This window comes from Colletotrichum scovillei (genome assembly GCF_011075155.1).
Source record: "Colletotrichum scovillei strain TJNH1 chromosome Unknown Contig00005, whole genome shotgun sequence".
Taxonomy (NCBI): domain Eukaryota; kingdom Fungi; phylum Ascomycota; class Sordariomycetes; order Glomerellales; family Glomerellaceae; genus Colletotrichum; species Colletotrichum scovillei.
Genome location: NW_023336263.1, coordinates 2,991,443 through 3,008,062, shown reverse-complemented (window position 1 = coordinate 3,008,062; position 16,620 = coordinate 2,991,443). Strand labels below are relative to the sequence as shown.

Below are 16,620 nucleotides of genomic sequence, written 5' to 3'. Positions count from 1 at the left end.
CTGCCACGTGATACTAGGTAGACATCTCGCTACGTAGCATGATCTGTTGATCAGAAGAAAGTCGGAATAAATTTGTGCTGTCGAACTGAATCTTGACATATTGCAGTTAGATGCCTCGCGTAAAACAAAAAATACAAGCCACCATGTCGCGCCAGTTCAGACTCCCCCATCTATTCCCACTATTCGTGACCATCGCCCACACCCTCGGCGGCATCGTCCCATTCTTCGCCAGAGACGCCGGAATCCGCTCCTTCGGGCTGCCAGAAAGATTCGCAGAGTCACCTATAGCGCAATCGTGCTTCATCCTCGATGGAGCCCGACTCTCTGTCCTAGGAATGGTCCAGCTGATCATGTATCTTCGCGGAGACTATGCTGGGGTAGATATCATCATGGCTCTGCTGGTGTACGTTGGGCTCGTTGATGGGTATGTTTGCTGGCGGGAGGGTGAGTTTGGATCAGCTATGTTTAGAGCCACGTCGGGGATTGTTATTGGGGCTTGGGGTGTGTTGGGGTTGACTTCCAAGCTGTGAATAGTTTGAGATTACCTTTATTTCTCAGAATGAAAGGTACCCGTGAACGAGGTACACCTGCGGTGTAAGTAGCTGTGAGACGAGATTTCCTCCAAGGCGGACCGAATCCAGGGGACCTTCAGTCGTGCACTTGCTCCTGTGGGTGGCTATAGCCATTGTTCACCTGCTTTTATTTCATCTAATCGTCTCGCGTAGACCGTGAGAACCTCATAGATGAAGCAACCGCAAAGCGGTCCCTGATCTCAACGAGATCCATAAAACCATTGTACATCTATCTATACACGCTTAGGTGCCATTCTGCACAGACCAGCAACCGACGTCAAGCCTCCGACCCAGGTCACAATGCAAAAGTTGGTGGCTGAGGCTCCAAGCTCGGGTGGACGTTGGCAAGTCGGCTACCTCGGGAATTGACGGAAGCGGGTAGCTCAAGCCTCAAGGACTCCATCGGATGATTTTTAACGTCCAAGCTGCGTTTTTGCATAGGTGCTCAGTAGCCAACCTTGGGATGCCTAGTTATAACACCTGCATGTGCCTATAGAAACAGACCAGAACTTCCCCATGGGCCAAGGGAAATCAAACGTGGCACGATTTCCCCAAACTGTTCCCGGAGCTACGGACGCAGGGTGCGCGCTTCTCCAAAGCTGCGGGCGAGAGCCTATCACATGCGGGCCAACTAGGTGGTAAGCCGCGCCTGCTAAGCATTGGTTCGTAGTTCCGAAAGGTGGTTACATTACATTAGCTGCAGGTGCTTTGCTTGATACTGAGGTAGTTTTGGATAGCAGCTTCACATGGGATTTATTTCAATGAAGCTCGGCTCAGCGCACATGATCACGAGAAGTATTCGGAAGGAGGGGTTTCGGTTCGAGATAGTGAAGTAAACTTGCTTTTATGCACGGGGTCTGTTGGTGTGTGTGTGTGTGTGACGAGTCTAGACTATCGGTACAGGATCCTGATGTCGACGGTAAAAGGAAAGGTTGAAGACTAGGTATAGAAAAAGGCCAAAGCAAGAGACAGGTCTTTGTTGCCTGTGTCCGCTTGGGTGTTGGATAACTCCTAGTAAAAATCCCGTATTGTCCCAGCAAAGCTCCTAACTTGACGGTCGAGAATCGCTTCCATTGCAATGGATATCACGAAGCCGCCATAGTAAACCGCTTTTGTAACTTTTCCCTTGCCGTTGGGTCACGAGCGTGCCGTGACGAATCAATATTGCCGACTGTTCCGTGTCCTGCCGAAGGCCCCAATCCCGGGGGCTTTTGTGGTCGACGGCCTACGCGGAGGGTGAGATGTCCACCGTCGCTGTGGTCTCGCCGTTTCGTACACACGTGTTTGTCATCGCCTACTTTTGTGAACCTCGCCCAACTCTCCCCACCCGTTCCGTCTCTTCCTCGTCTCCGCGCCATCGTCGCTCATGTTTTCGTAGTCCAGCCCGCGGATGTCATGGTAAATAATGTCTCCCTTGACCGTTAGGCAACAAGGGCGCGTTCCGTTTTCCGTTCATCGTTCCGACATCACACTCAGCCGAAGAGGGCAGCGCCGCCGGACTCGACAGCCTCAATCTCAGCCATGTCGAGGGGCTGGCGGCGGAAACGGGCAGGGAGCTCGGAGCGGTCGAAAGCGACGCCAGAGGGGGGAACGACGGAGCCGAGCTGGTGGCCGGTAGAGCCGCCTACGCCGGAGCCGATGGTGCGCTGGAGGGGGCCGTGCTGCTGGGCGTGGTCGCGGTAGGAGCTGAAGCTGGTGTGCTTGGGGGAGGCGGAGCCGTTGCCAAAGTTGGCGGGAAGCTTGCCGGTGGGCGAAGCTGGGTGAGGCGCGGGGCTGTGGTCGATGGAAGCTGGTGAGGGTTCGTTAGTATCGTGGGAACGGGCGTTGGTGAGAACTTCAGATAGAGCGGACGTACAAGGAATGGAGCGGCGGCCGAGGAACTTGATGCTCGGGGTACGCTCGGCGTGGGCGGCGGCCTGGCGGAGGACTCTGGTAGCGAACATTTTGAGGGTATATAAAATGAGTCGAGTGGAAAAGGTCTCGAAAGATGTGCTGGGGTGGTGATTCCGAAAAGGTCCGAAGCTCGTTTGTTGGTGTGGGCGGTGGTGGACCAAAATATGTGTAGGAGGGAAAAAGAAGTTTGGTGGTTGAGCTCTCCTCCTCGCCTGTGATGATAAAGCTGGGGTGTGTGCGGTACGCGCTAGCGACGGGTATCAAGGGTGGTATAGACTTTTGGGCGCCTGTGGCTTTTTGTATGTTTGACGGTAAATGCAATTGGGGTGTCTGGCGCGTGGCAGAACTTTATCAGCAGGGAGGAGAGCGATCTAGTCGGTTTGGTGTTGAAGGAGGGAAGAAAATGAAGAGATGAGAAGAAAGAAACCGAAGGCAGGAAGGCTGGTGTGGAAGGCAGACACGTCTTATTTCAGTAATCAGCACTGGACACTGCACAGAGGTATGGGGAATTTTCTTCACAGGCCGAGAGACACCGCGCCGCCTCCGCCGCCGGCCGTGCCCGCCTGCTTCTGAGGTACCTCGACCATCCTGGCGGCGGCGTCTGGCGCTCTCTCACACACACACTCTCTCTCTACGCAGGTAGGGGGGTTTTTTTTTTTTCTTCCTCCTCCAAGGTTCCATTCTGTGTTACAACGCTCGGTTGGGGGTTAGCAGGTGGGTTCACTGGGTTGGGTGTCGCTGCACGGCCTGCTCACCTCAGCCAGATGGGCGGCTTCGGGAGGAAAGGCGACAGGGAACGGACAGGGAGGCAGGGGATGGCAGGCCGAGCTAGCGGTGCACGCTGCAATGTGCATGGTGCCATGGTGGTAATGGGTGGTGGAGGTGGAGGGAGAGGAGCACAGGAGCAACAGGATGAAGGCCGCAATGGAGGAGGGGAACAGACGATGGGGGTGAATCTTGTTCTCTCGTGTCTTAGCGCGCCAGCCCCGAAACCCGAACCTCGGGCAGTGATTCCCGTCGTCAAACAAGTCTTGGAGTTTCTAGAGACTCTGGATGTGGTGTCTAGAGTTGCAAGCCCCGAGGAGACTCTCGGTTCGGTTGAGTAAGAGTTCTCATTGTCTCTTGGAAGTTGCATTTCAACCGAGGGTTGCTACCTTAGCGGAATCAACAACATCCTCTATTTCTCCCGCGTCTTCTTGCTATGGACAATAGTTGAGCAGGAACAGGGAGCTCCTCTTGGGCTCTTGGGCTGTCATTCTTTCGCAACTCGACCCAACTCGACTCAGTGACATTCGAAATCTTACAAACCTCCATTTCTAACAATCGTCCAATGTGCTCCTCCTCCGTTTCAGGCAATCTCCACAAACCCCAAGCGTCCTGGCTCGCGTCCCCAAGTTCCAACGTCGGACCGACCACGCCATTCCCAGACCACCTGCGGGCGACCTGCATAGGCATTGGACAATGAGACGCCGTCCCCATTTGGGAACCCCGAACGCGTGGGAATCCAGCGGTCCCCGATCTCTTCCTTGCTGTCGGTCTTTGACTTGGGTGTCACCAGTCTTCGAATATCCCAACTCAATGACAATGGTCTGTCCAGAACAACTCCAGACTTCAGAGCCTAGAGATGTTCACTCTTCAACGAACAACTGCCCCTCCTCCTCGTCACTCCTCCGCTCCTCCGTCGAGTCGGAGTCCAGTAATTAATCACTCTGTTAACCAAAGTCTAACTAGTGTTAGTTCTCCGCCCTGAGTAGCCCTGACCGGTGACGGGACCTCAGTGACAGGCCACCGCTGCCGCCGCCGCCAACCAGCGGACGGCCAGCCAGTGGCCGTAATGCGGGACACATTGATTTTACACGTGAATTGCACCTTATCTCTGAGCTCCCGCGTCATGGCACCGGCATCGAACCATTTTCCCCTCCTCCACCCATGCGAAAAAGTCTCCATGTCCCCATCGTACAGAGACCATGGGGACCAAAAGTCCACACACACTAAATTCAAGCAAGAGTCGGATCTCCGTATTCAGAATGTGAAAAAACACACCGTCTCAGCCTTTTGGGGTATGTGTTTGCAATTTCGTCTCTTGTGCTCTGAACTATTTCTTGGCGGCGGCAACTTTCACAACTGCGGTAAGGAGCATTCCTTGTCTAGACTCTATCTAGAGTACGGATACTTGACGTGGCCGACGAGGAATCCCACCCATCGAACAGACATTGTCACAACGGCAGCATCGCAAACTGGGTCAAATCTGACCAAGTGAGATGTCAATCTGCATTTCGGCATACCTGTTACTTGGCGTACCACCCAAGGTAGGGCAATAAGCTCTCGAGTTCTGCCAAGACAAATTTTCGTCCGACCTTTTGTGCGAGCGAAACCGAGCTCCAGTGGTCACCCTTGAACTTCCCCAGACTTCTGGCACAAGCCCAAATTCTGGAGATTAGACTTTTTTGCGACTCTGCAGTGTCTCTCCTGCTCTCCCTGGACTCCAGTGTTTGTACACTGTCTTGACTGTCACTGTACCATGCTATCAACCCCCCCTAGGGCACCCTGCCGCGAGTGACAACAACTGCCGCGGTCTCCGGCGGTGTCCCGCGGTGCGACGGTCGGCGTTCGGGGTTTTTAGCCTAGTGGTAGCTGTAGTTTGTAAGGCCTGCCTGGGACTCGGGAGATCAGTGATCAACATTGCGCGGGGAAAGGGAAGGGGGAAGGGAAGGGATGGTGATGTGACGACCCCAACGGCCCAAACCCATTGGCGAATTGGGAGTATTATCAATCAACTGAAAAGCGCCGGGGAACGGTTTGCGAGGACAGAATGTCACATCCGGGGGAACCGGCGATACGCGATACTTTGGGGAAAACTGAGTGAACAAGACGAAGAAGGCAACTGTCCAGCAAGGAATACGCAGTCCTCGTCCATGCTTCCCGATCCCGGTCCATCCACACCGCAGCACCCACGAAACCTCTTGACGCCCAAAAGGGACGGGACAGGACTTGTAGTGTAGGAGGACCTCTTCGACGGAGATGGGCGCCCTGCATCGAACGATTCTGCGGGCGACCGGGACATGATCTTGAACCAGCCAGCGGGCACGAAACCGCTACCGAGACACGACTTCTTCGCTTCTCTTCAGCCCAGAGCACGCGAGCAAAGGTAAGAGAGGGTGTCCTCGTCTTTGAGACCTGATGTGCAAGCTGTCTGCCGGTCGTCACATCTGTACAGATACATCTGCTCCCCCCGTCTTCCCCCGGGCAGTTTTTGCCCAACACGGCAAACCCTTCCCACCGGATCTAAGCAAGCCCACACTCCAGCTTAACTCCAGCAAGCCGGACAAACCAAAGCGAAGCTAGTAGTGACAGACAGACAGACCAGCTCAAAGTTCAAACCCCCACGGCACGGACGTCTGCGATGGAGGGGAGCCTGGAGGAGAGGTGAGGTTACAGCAGGCGGCCGGGCCAGAGTGGACTTGGGATCCCGGGCCCTGCATTGCATTGCATCAGCGCCGCTTGCGCGTGCGGCGCGCTGCTCTGTGTGCCTGTGTGCGTGTCTGTCTGCCCTTCCCGCCGGGGGTCCTGGCCGGTTTGGAAGGGTTCTGGGTGGTTACCGGGCCGGCTAGCGAGGTAAGACGGCGCGAATTGCAAGCCGCTGGGCACGTTTTTTCTCTTTCGTGGTGGATTTTGGTCTCGTTGGGCAGCTTGTTTGTTACTAGTGTTGCCTCGTCTAGAATTACCTTCTACAAAGGGCGGCTACTGTGAACCTTTGGCGTCTGTAGCCCTCTTCTGCATAGGGGAAGACGCTCGGCTCTGATCCTAACTACTTTTTCTATCGGTACTGTCCTGTGTAGGATTTCTTGGTCAAGATCCTTTCCTGAATTGCGACTTGTGGATAGGGCTAGCTTTCCACCGTCAGTGAACTACCCAAACCTCTCTCTCTGCCAATGTCTCCATGATCCATCTCCCCCTCCGGCCGATGACGTGCTCCCGAAATTAAAACGTCTATTCTCCCCCTGCCTGCCGTCTTCAAGAACCGAAAGCCGGGTGTCGAACCATTCCCGGCGCGAATCGCGCTGTAGGATTGCCACTCACTATATCCGCAGCAGTCCATCCCGATCCCGGTTGTACGCAATAGCACACGGAGCACCCGCCGCACCGGAGGTGTGGACGTCTACTGCGCAGTATGGTCGTCCGATAACGGCGGCGCGGCTATAGTATGCTGAATAACTTGATTTGCAAGGCGAGGCGGAGCGCGGAGCCCCCAACGACACTGCACACACTGCGGCGATTCGTGCGGCAAAGGGAAAAGAATTCTTTAGGTCCGCTTCAGGAAATGGGGAACGCTGAACCTGGTCCCCTGTCGCGCTTCGGGCTGCCTTTCCCTTTTTTTCCCCTCTTGTCTAGTGGCCTAGATTGGGCAGGCTGCCATGCGATCGGAGCCGAATTGATCTGCATGTCTCCGTTCTGGGGTAGATAATCCTCGGGATCTGTTTCCCGTATTGTTGTTGCCGCTGTTTCGAGTTCGGACTGCTTCAGCTAGATTTGGTGTTCAATTCCCATGTCTGGCGAGAGCATGGTGTAAGGTAGCCACTATTACAGACTTGCCGCAAACGCATTTCTGCCTCGATCAGCTCCGTCATGGAAGGATGTTGCTGTATGCCAGGTTTCAGAAGCGATCCGGTACGGTCTTCACTCTATTCGACATGTAAAGGAAAGGAAAAGCTAGATCGGACAGTCTGGGGATCTACGAGAAAAGATCTCGGTCACAAGGTCACGATGCTTGCATCCTCCTTCTCACAATTGTTCATCAGATAAACACTCCTTTGCTCGGTTGGTGTAACATTGCTTTACACGGCAGACAAAGTCCAGTGTACACCGAGTTGAATTATTTGCAAAAGTGACAGCCTCAGATCGAATAGAGGGTCACAGGTATCATCAATCATACATTATGAGCGTCATCCATCCCAAATGCCCGGTTTCCTTTGAGCAACCGTTGTCCCAAGCATGGTCCCTTGTAGTTACTATCCATTCCATCAGACTACAGCTCCTTCTTGTCTTCGAAGCCAATGCTGATACGCGGAGCAAAGGCGTCCAGGTTGGTCTCATTGACATCCCAGCCCGCCTCCTCAAGCGCCTTGAAATCCAACTTCTCAATGCTTTCGCCGATCTCAATCTCGTCCACGGGGACAGCACCGTGGAGCAGCTTCTGACTGCCAGTCTTCGAAGCCAGGGCTCTGTCATGGGCGAGCATGGTGGCGTAGTACCACGCCATGAGCGTGTTGATGTCGTTCGCCTCCGTGGGGGACCGGTCCCCTAAGAGTAGGATTCTGATCGTGGCGATGTCTCCTCTCTCGCAAAGGCAAAGAATGAAGCCCGGATGAGCCTTTTGACCTCCCTTTTCGGTAGACTGCTGCTCGGGCGTGACAAAGCGGACGCGAGCGCTCTTGAGGTCCGCAGTCATGGCGTGGGCATAGCTCTTGGCAAAGCCAATCTTGGTGATGACCTCCCCGAGGTGATCCTTGATAACGGGAGTCCAGAAGACGATGCTCTCGCGCGAGGCGACCTGAGCGGGGGAAAGAATCTGCTTCGTCTGCATGTAGTGCTTGAAGAGGATCGTAGCGCGTTGCTGGTTGAGGACGTTGAGCTGGACGCAGCGGACCCCGAGGTAATTCATGCCGAGATGGACAAAGACGAGCACGACCATGAGCGCAAAGACGGCTTCCCTGCTCTCGACGTAGCGCACAACGATGGATCCCACCAGAAGACCGACGAGGCCGACAGCGGTCTCTTGAGATGCCTCCTTGGCGTTGAGCTCGCTAAGGTTGTTGCGACGGGCAAAGTGCTTGGACAGAGCGGCCTTGCTGGCGCCGGCGGCGACACCGCACATGGCGCGAAGAGCTTCTGCGAGAACAAGAGCGAGGACTTTGGTCCAAGGGTCAAAGTAGGGGCTGAAGAGGTCGAGGAAGAAGGCGCTATCATTGAAAATATCAGCAAGGTAGCGGTATCTCTTGCACTCTGGCTCAATGACCAGGCCGAAACGGTAGGCGAAGACAATTGTGGCGACGCGAGAGATTCCATCCTTGAGGATTGTAAGGAGCAGGGCGTATGTCGCGGAAGACGACGCGTCGCCAACTCCGAGGCCTTGAAGGATGGCCCGGTTGGCAAGGAGGCCGGTGATTGTAGAGAAGAAGGCCTGGAGGGAGTCGAATGTCTGGTAGCCAATGTAATCAGGAGTCACCGATTCCGGGTAGCCGATTGGCAGGAATGCGTCGTAGAGAATCTGACGCATGTTGGCGAGCCCAGCTGTCGTTGAGGTCTCGAGGGCCGTGGTGAGAGTCGGGATGGTGTTTTGGTGAGACTGGCGCACAAGTGTTATTTTTTGTGAGCCGGTGTTGTGCAGCCAGCGGTGGGTAATTCTTCCGGTTCCATCTCTTTCCTCAATGAGGACTTCTTTCTCCTCGGCTCCTGCCATTTTTTCTGTGGTTTGTTGTTCGTTTGAGAATTTTCGCAGAGGGATGGCCAAGGAAACAGCGATGTGGCAGGAAGGCAGGAGTGAGGTTGAATGAGAAAAGTGGGTCCCACCTTGAAGGCAAAAGGGAGAACTTTCAGGACGTGGAAATGCTGCCTTGCGATATGTCAGCCAGCAATCTCTCCAAATAAAGTCTCGAAGACACTGAGTTGGCGCTGATGTTTTTACTTGCAATCCCAGTTCATGATCTTATTCCTGCCCAGATGCTTGTAGACTCTGTGTCGTGCTTGGCTGGAATACTCAGAGCTGGTCAGACATGCTGCTGGGAATTGAGATGGGCCACTCATGATAAGTGTTCACACTTAGCTATGCTTCACCACTGACAGCACGTTCGCTAATACTAGCAGGAATTCGAAGTGGTATTTAATTAAGTGTTTATATACGCACAAAGAGGACTTTTGAGCAACTTGAAGCTTGTTTAGATGCCGCCAAAAATGGACTGAACAGATTACCGCTTAACCGGCTCACCATCCTCGCCAACAAGGTAAATGTCGGACTTGATCGGGCCCTCGCCAACGCCAGTCTGGATAACACGGCTGACACCGCTCTGGATGATACCGGCAACAGTCTCGTCCAAGGCCACAGAGGACTTGAGATCCTTGGCGCCTTCCTTCCATCCACCGACGGATCCCAAGACAGGGGAGAAAGCACCAACGACAGCAGCGGCATTCTCCTCAAGGTAGTAGATGACAGCGTTCGGGCCGGCGTCAAAGGTGTACGCAGCAATAGTCTTTCCAGCAGCGGCATTGATCTGCTCCACGGCGCGGATGGCGGCACGCGAGACGTCGTTCATGTAAAAGATGGGAGGGTAGGTATCCGCGCACGAGGAGTGGAACGAGTTGGAGTCGCGCATGGTGACCTCGGCAAACTTTTCAAAGTCGCGCTTGGCAATGGCCTCCTCCATCTCGCCCATGTGCTTCGGCACGACCTCGGCAACGCGCTGCTTGAACAGGCCCGACGTCGCGACCGTCTGCTGCATGCCCGAAGTCGACGAGACGCCCTTCTTGGCCGCGCTGACGACCAGGATCAGGGCGCGCATCTCGGGCCAGTGCGACGCCTCGGCAACGAGGTCGGCCTTGGAATCCGTGCCGTCCGCCTTGTCGCCCATTCTCCACGCGACATATCCGCCAAACAGACTGCGGCACGCGGAGCCGGAGCCCTGTCTCGCGATGAGGGACAGCTCAGAGGGGGACTCGGGGAGCTCGTAGAGGTCGGCGATGGCGCGGACGAGGGCGGCGAAGCCGGCGGCCGAGGAGGCGAGTCCGGCGGCGGTGGGGAAGTTGTTCTCGGTGACGATCTTCAGGGGCAGCTTGGAGAGCTTCGGGAGGGAGGGGGTCTTCTCCTCGAGGGCGGCGCGGCGGGCGCGCAGCTCGCGGAAGCAGGCCTGTGTGCGGGCGCCCGAGACATCGGAGGCTTCGCCGTTGAGAATGAGGCTATCACCTTCGGGGTAGTTGGCGGAGCAGGATGCCGTCGTCAGGGTTCGGAGGTCGGCTTGGGAGAGGGTGACGGAGAGGGAGCTGTTGGTGGGGAGGTTGAGCTTCGGGTCGCGCTTACCCCAGTACCTGTGTTTGTTAGCATTGAACCTTTGTGAATATACAGTTGCAGCTTGGCAGAACATACTTGACGACGGCAATGTTGACAGGTGCCGTGGTGCTGGCGCGATAGACCTTGTTGTCTGACATATTGCAATCGAGTTTGCGGTCTGCTGGAGGCGGTCAGTGAAATTCAAGGCGGGGCAAAATTAGATAAGGTGATACTGGGATGCATTGAGAGGCAAAGGAGACTCATACCTTGGAAAAAAGAACAAAGACTTGGGGTATCACAAAGAAGAATCAGTACTTGAAACTGCGTTGACTGCTGGAGGTCCGGATCTCTGAGGACAAGGACACTGGGATGGAGTTGGTGAAGCCGGACAAGGAGTGACTTGGCGGGGTTGCGAAGCTCGTCCCCTCACAAAACAATACCGTAGGCAAACAATAATTAGCATCAATTTCCAGGATGGGATTACCTGCGATCTTTGCCTGAAGAGGCTTAGTGCGGGGTCCTCAGGGGAAACGGCGCTTGGACCCTGCCAAAGATACGTACTCACTCTCTGGTCAGTGAATGTCTCACAAACTTCACCTCGCTCATTCACTTGATAACTCAGACATCACTTTGTTCAGCCTATTCATGGAGAACTTGTCGTATGCAAGGCGCAAACATTAGAATTATTCGTCTATGAATTCAAGGCTTTTAATGACCAAACGCCGATGCAATGCTCCAATACTCCAAGCGATCCCAATTGCGTGATGCAAAATCCCGTCTAATCATCTAGTCATGTCTCATTGCTCGTATCTCATAAGCTCGTCGTGATATCATGAGACTACTTCAAACCGTAGTCGCCAAGAATGGTAGAACTTGATCACCTGGCTCTGTCCCTTTGTATTGTTTGTCCTCCCCAGCAGGCCTTCATGCTCTGCATCATCTTTCTCCATTCCATCTAGCCCATGAGCTCAGGAGGAATATTCTCCTTGTTCGACTCCTGCTCTTCTTCATTGCAGAACCAGACACTCTGAGCGAGAGTATCGATGGCTTCAATAGCGCTGAGAACAAACGAGTAATCGAAACTGACACTGGCTTGCATCGCAAGGTCTTCAATGTCGTCGACGGTCTCAGGCAGCTCAACCTCCGGCGAATCCTCTTCGACGCTGATGCCGTACCTCAAGAGCTCTTGGCGGCGGATATCCAGCAGCCGCACGATGCGGCGAAGGACCTGACGATCTTCGTAGATGAGGGGATCGTGAAGTTGGTCGATGGCGTTATCCAGTGAGAGCATGCGAGCCGAGCGTTCGACTTGCTCGGGAGTGAGGTGTCGGCCTGGGGCACCCTGTTCGGGGTTTGGATGGAGATAGTGAAGGGATGCAGAGACTTCACTGTTGGCAGGCGCATGCTCTTTGGTCATGGTGGCGGGTAGGTGACCGTAGTGTCCGTTGTGGTCGATTGCTCTGCCCACGATGTTGGGGTGTCGCTCTTGGAGGACGCCGACGGTACCTTGCAGTTCTGGGATGGTGTACCTCGATCCATCTTCGAAGCCGATGTTGATGTCCCCGTTGGCTGGACGAAATTTCTCTTCAGACTCGTCACAGAAGATGGTGAAGTCATGATTGCTGAAAGGTTGTTGCTCCTCAGAGATAGCGTTGTCTTCGCCATCACAGAAGATGGCGAAGTCTCCGCTACTGGTAGATCGTTGCTCCGCAGAAGTGCTGATGTCTTCTTCATCACAAAAGATAGTGAAGTCGTCGCTACCGAAAGGCTGCTGCTCCTCATGAAAGGCGCTGTCTTCGTTGAAAACAAGGACATTGCTAAGCGGCATGCGACGGGGAGTGGTTGTGGTATTCCCCTGAGCCCTTGGGGCAGAGGAAAGCGTAGCTCCGATAAAAGGCATGTTGATTACCTATTGGAATAGAAGTTAAGGTGGGTTGTAGAGAGAAAAGAGCCGCAGCTAAGACAATCTCGGGGTTTTTTGTATAGGAGCCAGAGATATGAGATGAAGTAGGCGCAAGTGGAAAGTGAGTGAATCGCCGCAGTAGTCAACTGAGAATGAGATGAAGAGTAGAAAGTGGATTGTGTTTGTTCGAGGTGAGGTGAGCCTGCAGAAGGAAAGGAGAAAGAAACAGGGGATGGGCTGGCTTTTTATTCCCAATTATAGAGGGAAAGTTTTGAGAGTGATGTGATGAAGGCGTTGTGGCAGTCAAGGTCCTTCGAGTCCTTAGTATCGGAGATAGCAGTCGACGATGTATGTACCCTTAGATCGTGGCAGCCGGCTTAGACCGCAACTGTATACCGCAGTACCTTCGAAAGCCGTCAAGGTAAATGAAGAATTTCCATAGGGTGAAAGCCAGTCGTGTGGCCTGATGTCTATTTCTTGACCGTTTCGCCCCAGAGGAAGAATAAATATGTGAGCCAAGTGTATTGATACCGGGTTTTTCTCAAAGTATCGTGGATGGTTTTGAGGGCATCTTTGGGTAGCTCCAGCGGGATGGGAAGCCACACATGAGTTTAGTGCCGCACCTTTGTGGTAAGGGCTAGAATGAAAAATGGGCTTAATGGTGCTGTGGAAAAGAGACACCCAGAAGCTGGTCTGATACATCGGGAACTTTTATACAGCACATATGATCTTCATACTCGAGGTGGGGTAGGACTCGGGTGGGCAGCCAGAGGCTCAGCTCATCTTTGCATTTTGCTGCCAAGGGCATTGGAAACGGAAATCAAGTACATTCTTTCAAAACAATGCGATCGTAAAGACTCACTCCTAGTCGTTTTGGCCAAAGTTCACACTGGCGGATAGGGTATAGGTTGGGATATCATTAGTTTCAAGGAAAGGACTTGGGAGGGTGCGGGAGCGTGTCATGAATCTCACAGATCTCAGAAAATGCATCACCGCATCTGAACCGTGCGATTACCACCTGTCATAGGAATCTCTGTATTTCAGTCAACAAGGCTAAAGCTACCAGGAAAGAAACCAACAACATCGACAAAATTCCTTGTCAAAGGTACTTCGAGACGTCGGTTACTCTGCGTTTTTGGCTAGCCTGACAGTCGACAACAACTCTTCACCATGGGGCTAATGAAAGCCTATCTTGACCTATGTTTTGATGATCTTCTCCTCAAACCAGTCAAACATGACCTGATTAGTATATCTTGCAGCACCAACATGGCAATGTTCGCCTGCCGCGTCGTCTGCCGTGAATACAACGTAATGGGCTTTGTCACCTAAAGCATCCCGCATTGCTTCAGGTTGTCCTTTGAAAAAGTGATCGTCCGCGGCATCAGCAACAAATACAGGACACTGAATTTTGTCGGCTATGCCCTTCAAGTTGAAATGGGATGCTTTTTCCAAGTACTCTGCCGGTGTCCGGACTTTGAAAGCCCATAAACCATGAGACAGGGCCCAGCGAGCTGTCGTTGGTACACTCGGGTCCTCGAAGATCTTCTCTGCTGCAGCAAAGTCCTGGACTCCCGAGTATCGAGCCAAGCCCTTCTCAACATCGAAGACGGGGGTATCCATAAGATTGTATAATCCATCGATACTAAATACCGCAGCAAGGCGGTGGTCGAAAGCAGCAGCGCGGGCTGCGAGCAATCCTGCCATCGAGTTTCCGACGATCCCAATCTGCTTCATGTTGACGATTGGCAATGTTTCCAGGAAGTCAAGAACGGGAGAGACGACAGTTTCCCACTCGTGCGTGAAACCGATTCCTTGGTATCGGCGTGCACAGATCTGCCCTGGGCCGTCGTAGCATAGAACATTCCAGCCACGTTCTAGGATCCCAGCACCATACTGATGGTACATCTCTTCCAAGGAGCCATCATAACCATTGCCGAGGACTATGGTCGGCAATTTCTCGTCGGTAGTCCCACGTGCCGGGAAAAAGATGACGGGTATGTCGAAGCCTGGTCCCTTGACCACACGCCTATAACCGGGAATGGGAAGTCGAGAGATTGCTTGGTCAAAGCATGCCGTCTGCTTGTCCCAAAGAGACAAGATGCGTGGATCTTCCCAATCGCCGTGGATGTAGAAGTCGGCAGCTCTATAATAGGTAGATGCTCGGAACATGGCGTCGCGAATTGATATCGGATTGGTTGCCTTATTTTCTTGCTCCAGAATTCTTTCTGCACGCTTGACGAAGGCATCGTGGAAGGACTCAAAGTCGCCGGGAGTGATTTCTGAAGCGATCGCGAGAACCTCACCAACGTCGGCACCTCCGTATGTTGCGTGGGCGAGGAGTCGCAACAACTCGAAATGGAATGACTCGTCGGGGCTTAGACGGAGCATAATGGAGATGATTCAATTCAAGCTGTTCTTTGAAAGCTGTTGATGAGCCGTCCGATGCAGGTTGGGGTAAAATGGCGTGTTGAAAAGAGTTGGCTTCTTTATCATCATCTACGAATACGCAATTACGCAAAGAGGCTTATAATAAGATAACCATAGACAACTTAATGTTACGTCGGATGACAAGACCATCGGATCGTCAGTAAGCGCGACATTATGAAGCCGGTCATCACGACAATGCCGAAGGGCGAGCAATTCCCCATCGGGTTCAAGTTGAAATCAGTCCGCGTTTGCGTAAGTACTTTTACTGGCGAATGATATCCCATCACTTGCTTCACAGCTTTGGTACATCCGCCTTGTCAACAAAGGCATTGGTTAGTAAAAACTGGAGGTGATTTTGCTATAGTCCACTTGCACCCGGTGTGATAGTAGGAGATGGCCAACCCTTCAAGGGAATTGAATCCGGATTTTGTGGTCACCCCGAGACGCGATAAGTCTCGAAGCCCCTTTTGCTCCCAAAATACCGGGCAGGGTTCTTGCACCAACAGAAGCGATCCTGACTCGCATATACTAGTCAAAGCCGGCCAACAAGAGCACCCAGATACAGCCCACTTACTTAGGAAGACTTTCTAGTCACGTTGGGACGTAGATAGAGAAGTCGTGGTTGCTACAACAAGTTCTAGTGCGTTAATTCCGGTTTTGTAGACACATAAGACTGTTCTAAACGACAGGACCTGGCTATCCAGGAAAATGACTCATCAGGTACGGAACACAGTCTGATTACACGATGTCCACGTTTTGCTTCAAGCTCACGCTCAACTCAAAATGGCAGTTTAGAAAACCCGCTACAGTACAAAACTGGGGAAGTTACTATGGCTACTGTAACATTATCACTTTCCTATGCGTTCGACTGCCAATTCTCATTGATTCCGAGAAGTGATCCATCTCCGGTATGAGGAATGTGGAAATGGACTTTTCGTTTCTTGATACGCCACACTTCCTGCCTGTCAGAAATCAGTCTCACAGAACGATATCACTTTCTATACAGAGAAAGCCCACAGACAACAGACATGCTAAGATCAGTGCCGTAAAACACTACAAATTACAGATCAACGGGTCCTCCGTCGCCCCCTCTGAGAAGAGGTATTGTAGCCTCTTTAATGTATGACAATGTCTGCGGCTTTGCAGGAGCTCTCATACTTAGTAATTGGACGGATCGAAGCGGTTAGAGCGTTTTGCTTAGCGTATCGAGTCCGACTGGCACATTTTTGGGAAGAGAGATCAAAGCCTATGCTACTATATGTCCGACCTATGAAACCCCATCCTACTTCTTCACGCGCAGATTTGCCCGTTCTATAAGGGTTTGGCTGGTAAGTTGCCCACCTAACCGCATTTGTGTAGAATCTAAGAAATTTGATTGCTAGTGCTTACCAAGACGATTGACGTATCTAATGATAATCGTTGGCTCGATATCATCTTTACTGACAGTACACTATCTCACAACTTCATTCATAACCATGTTATTTGCTATTCGAAACTGTCACTACTTTGCAAAGCATGCAGTACATCGTCGACGTGAACAAGACACCTAGTGAAGAGTTTGACTCTAGACTTTGCCATATAAAGCGTGATCATGACTAGCAACTCTCAAATATCCACCCCCATCGCCATACAACCGTTCCTTTACGGGGGTCATTTTTCTTCGTTGTTCGGATGCTAAATCATGACGTCTCAGCGCCAGCCAAAGATAGTTTTGATATTTAATTCACTCACCAGACTGTATTTTATTTGCCTTGTACTGTTGCGGTGCATTCGCCATCGAACTG

At 52.7% G+C, this 16,620-nt stretch overlaps 6 protein-coding genes across 6 annotated transcripts; 1 reads left to right on the top strand and 5 right to left on the bottom strand.

The window, feature by feature from the left end:
• Positions 1-112: 112 nt before the first annotated feature.
• Positions 113-530, top strand: HER10_EVM0013349 (uncharacterized protein; the record flags this gene model as incomplete). Its single annotated transcript, XM_035482711.1, has 1 exon — positions 113-530. The coding sequence occupies exon 1, from the start codon at positions 144-146 to the stop codon at positions 528-530; it is 387 nt and encodes a 128-aa protein (XP_035334536.1). The 5' UTR covers positions 113-143.
• Positions 531-1,400: 870 nt separating this feature from the next.
• HER10_EVM0002873 (uncharacterized protein) lies at positions 1,401-2,898 on the bottom strand. The gene is made up of 2 exons (XM_035472566.1): positions 2,428-2,898; positions 1,401-2,361 (listed from the first exon to the last, which is right to left on the bottom strand). The coding sequence occupies exons 1-2, from the start codon at positions 2,513-2,515 to the stop codon at positions 2,045-2,047; spliced, it is 405 nt and encodes a 134-aa protein (XP_035333818.1). The 5' UTR covers positions 2,516-2,898; the 3' UTR covers positions 1,401-2,044.
• Positions 2,899-7,491: 4,593 nt separating this feature from the next.
• On the bottom strand, positions 7,492-8,953 carry HER10_EVM0007629 (uncharacterized protein; the record flags this gene model as incomplete). The annotated part of the gene is made up of 1 exon (XM_035477181.1): positions 7,492-8,953. Exon 1 carries the CDS (start codon positions 8,923-8,925, stop codon positions 7,492-7,494), a length of 1,434 nt encoding a protein of 477 aa, XP_035334130.1. The 5' UTR covers positions 8,926-8,953.
• A 369-nt stretch (positions 8,954-9,322) lies between these two features.
• Positions 9,323-10,918, bottom strand: HER10_EVM0001237 (diphosphomevalonate decarboxylase). The gene is made up of 2 exons (XM_035470992.1): positions 10,603-10,918; positions 9,323-10,544 (listed from the first exon to the last, which is right to left on the bottom strand). Exons 1-2 carry the CDS (start codon positions 10,662-10,664, stop codon positions 9,431-9,433), a joined length of 1,176 nt encoding a protein of 391 aa, XP_035333706.1. The 5' UTR covers positions 10,665-10,918; the 3' UTR covers positions 9,323-9,430.
• A 543-nt stretch (positions 10,919-11,461) lies between these two features.
• On the bottom strand, positions 11,462-12,406 carry HER10_EVM0011525 (uncharacterized protein; the record flags this gene model as incomplete). The annotated part of the gene is made up of 1 exon (XM_035480955.1): positions 11,462-12,406. One exon carries the CDS (start codon positions 12,404-12,406, stop codon positions 11,462-11,464), a length of 945 nt encoding a protein of 314 aa, XP_035334419.1.
• Positions 12,407-13,606: 1,200 nt separating this feature from the next.
• Positions 13,607-14,797, bottom strand: HER10_EVM0010935 (uncharacterized protein; the record flags this gene model as incomplete). Its single annotated transcript, XM_035480379.1, has 1 exon — positions 13,607-14,797. One exon carries the CDS (start codon positions 14,795-14,797, stop codon positions 13,607-13,609), a length of 1,191 nt encoding a protein of 396 aa, XP_035334378.1.
• Positions 14,798-16,620: the final 1,823 nt, after the last annotated feature.

What these genes read in the sequence shown, in the direction of transcription:
- HER10_EVM0002873 (XM_035472566.1), bottom strand. Translation starts at nt 2,515, where the DNA reads ATGTTCGCTACCAGAGTCCTCCGCCAGGCCGCCGCCCACGCCGAGCGT. An exon ending in CGGCCGCCGCTCCATTCCTT is followed by an intron (nt 2,362 to 2,427) that starts GTACGTCCGCTC and finishes AACCCTCACCAG; the next exon opens with CTTCCATCGACCACAGCCCC.
- HER10_EVM0001237 (XM_035470992.1), bottom strand. Translation starts at nt 10,664, where the DNA reads ATGTCAGACAACAAGGTCTATCGCGCCAGCACCACGGCACCTGTCAAC. An exon ending in GTCAACATTGCCGTCGTCAA is followed by an intron (nt 10,545 to 10,602) that starts GTATGTTCTGCC and finishes TAACAAACACAG; the next exon opens with GTACTGGGGTAAGCGCGACC.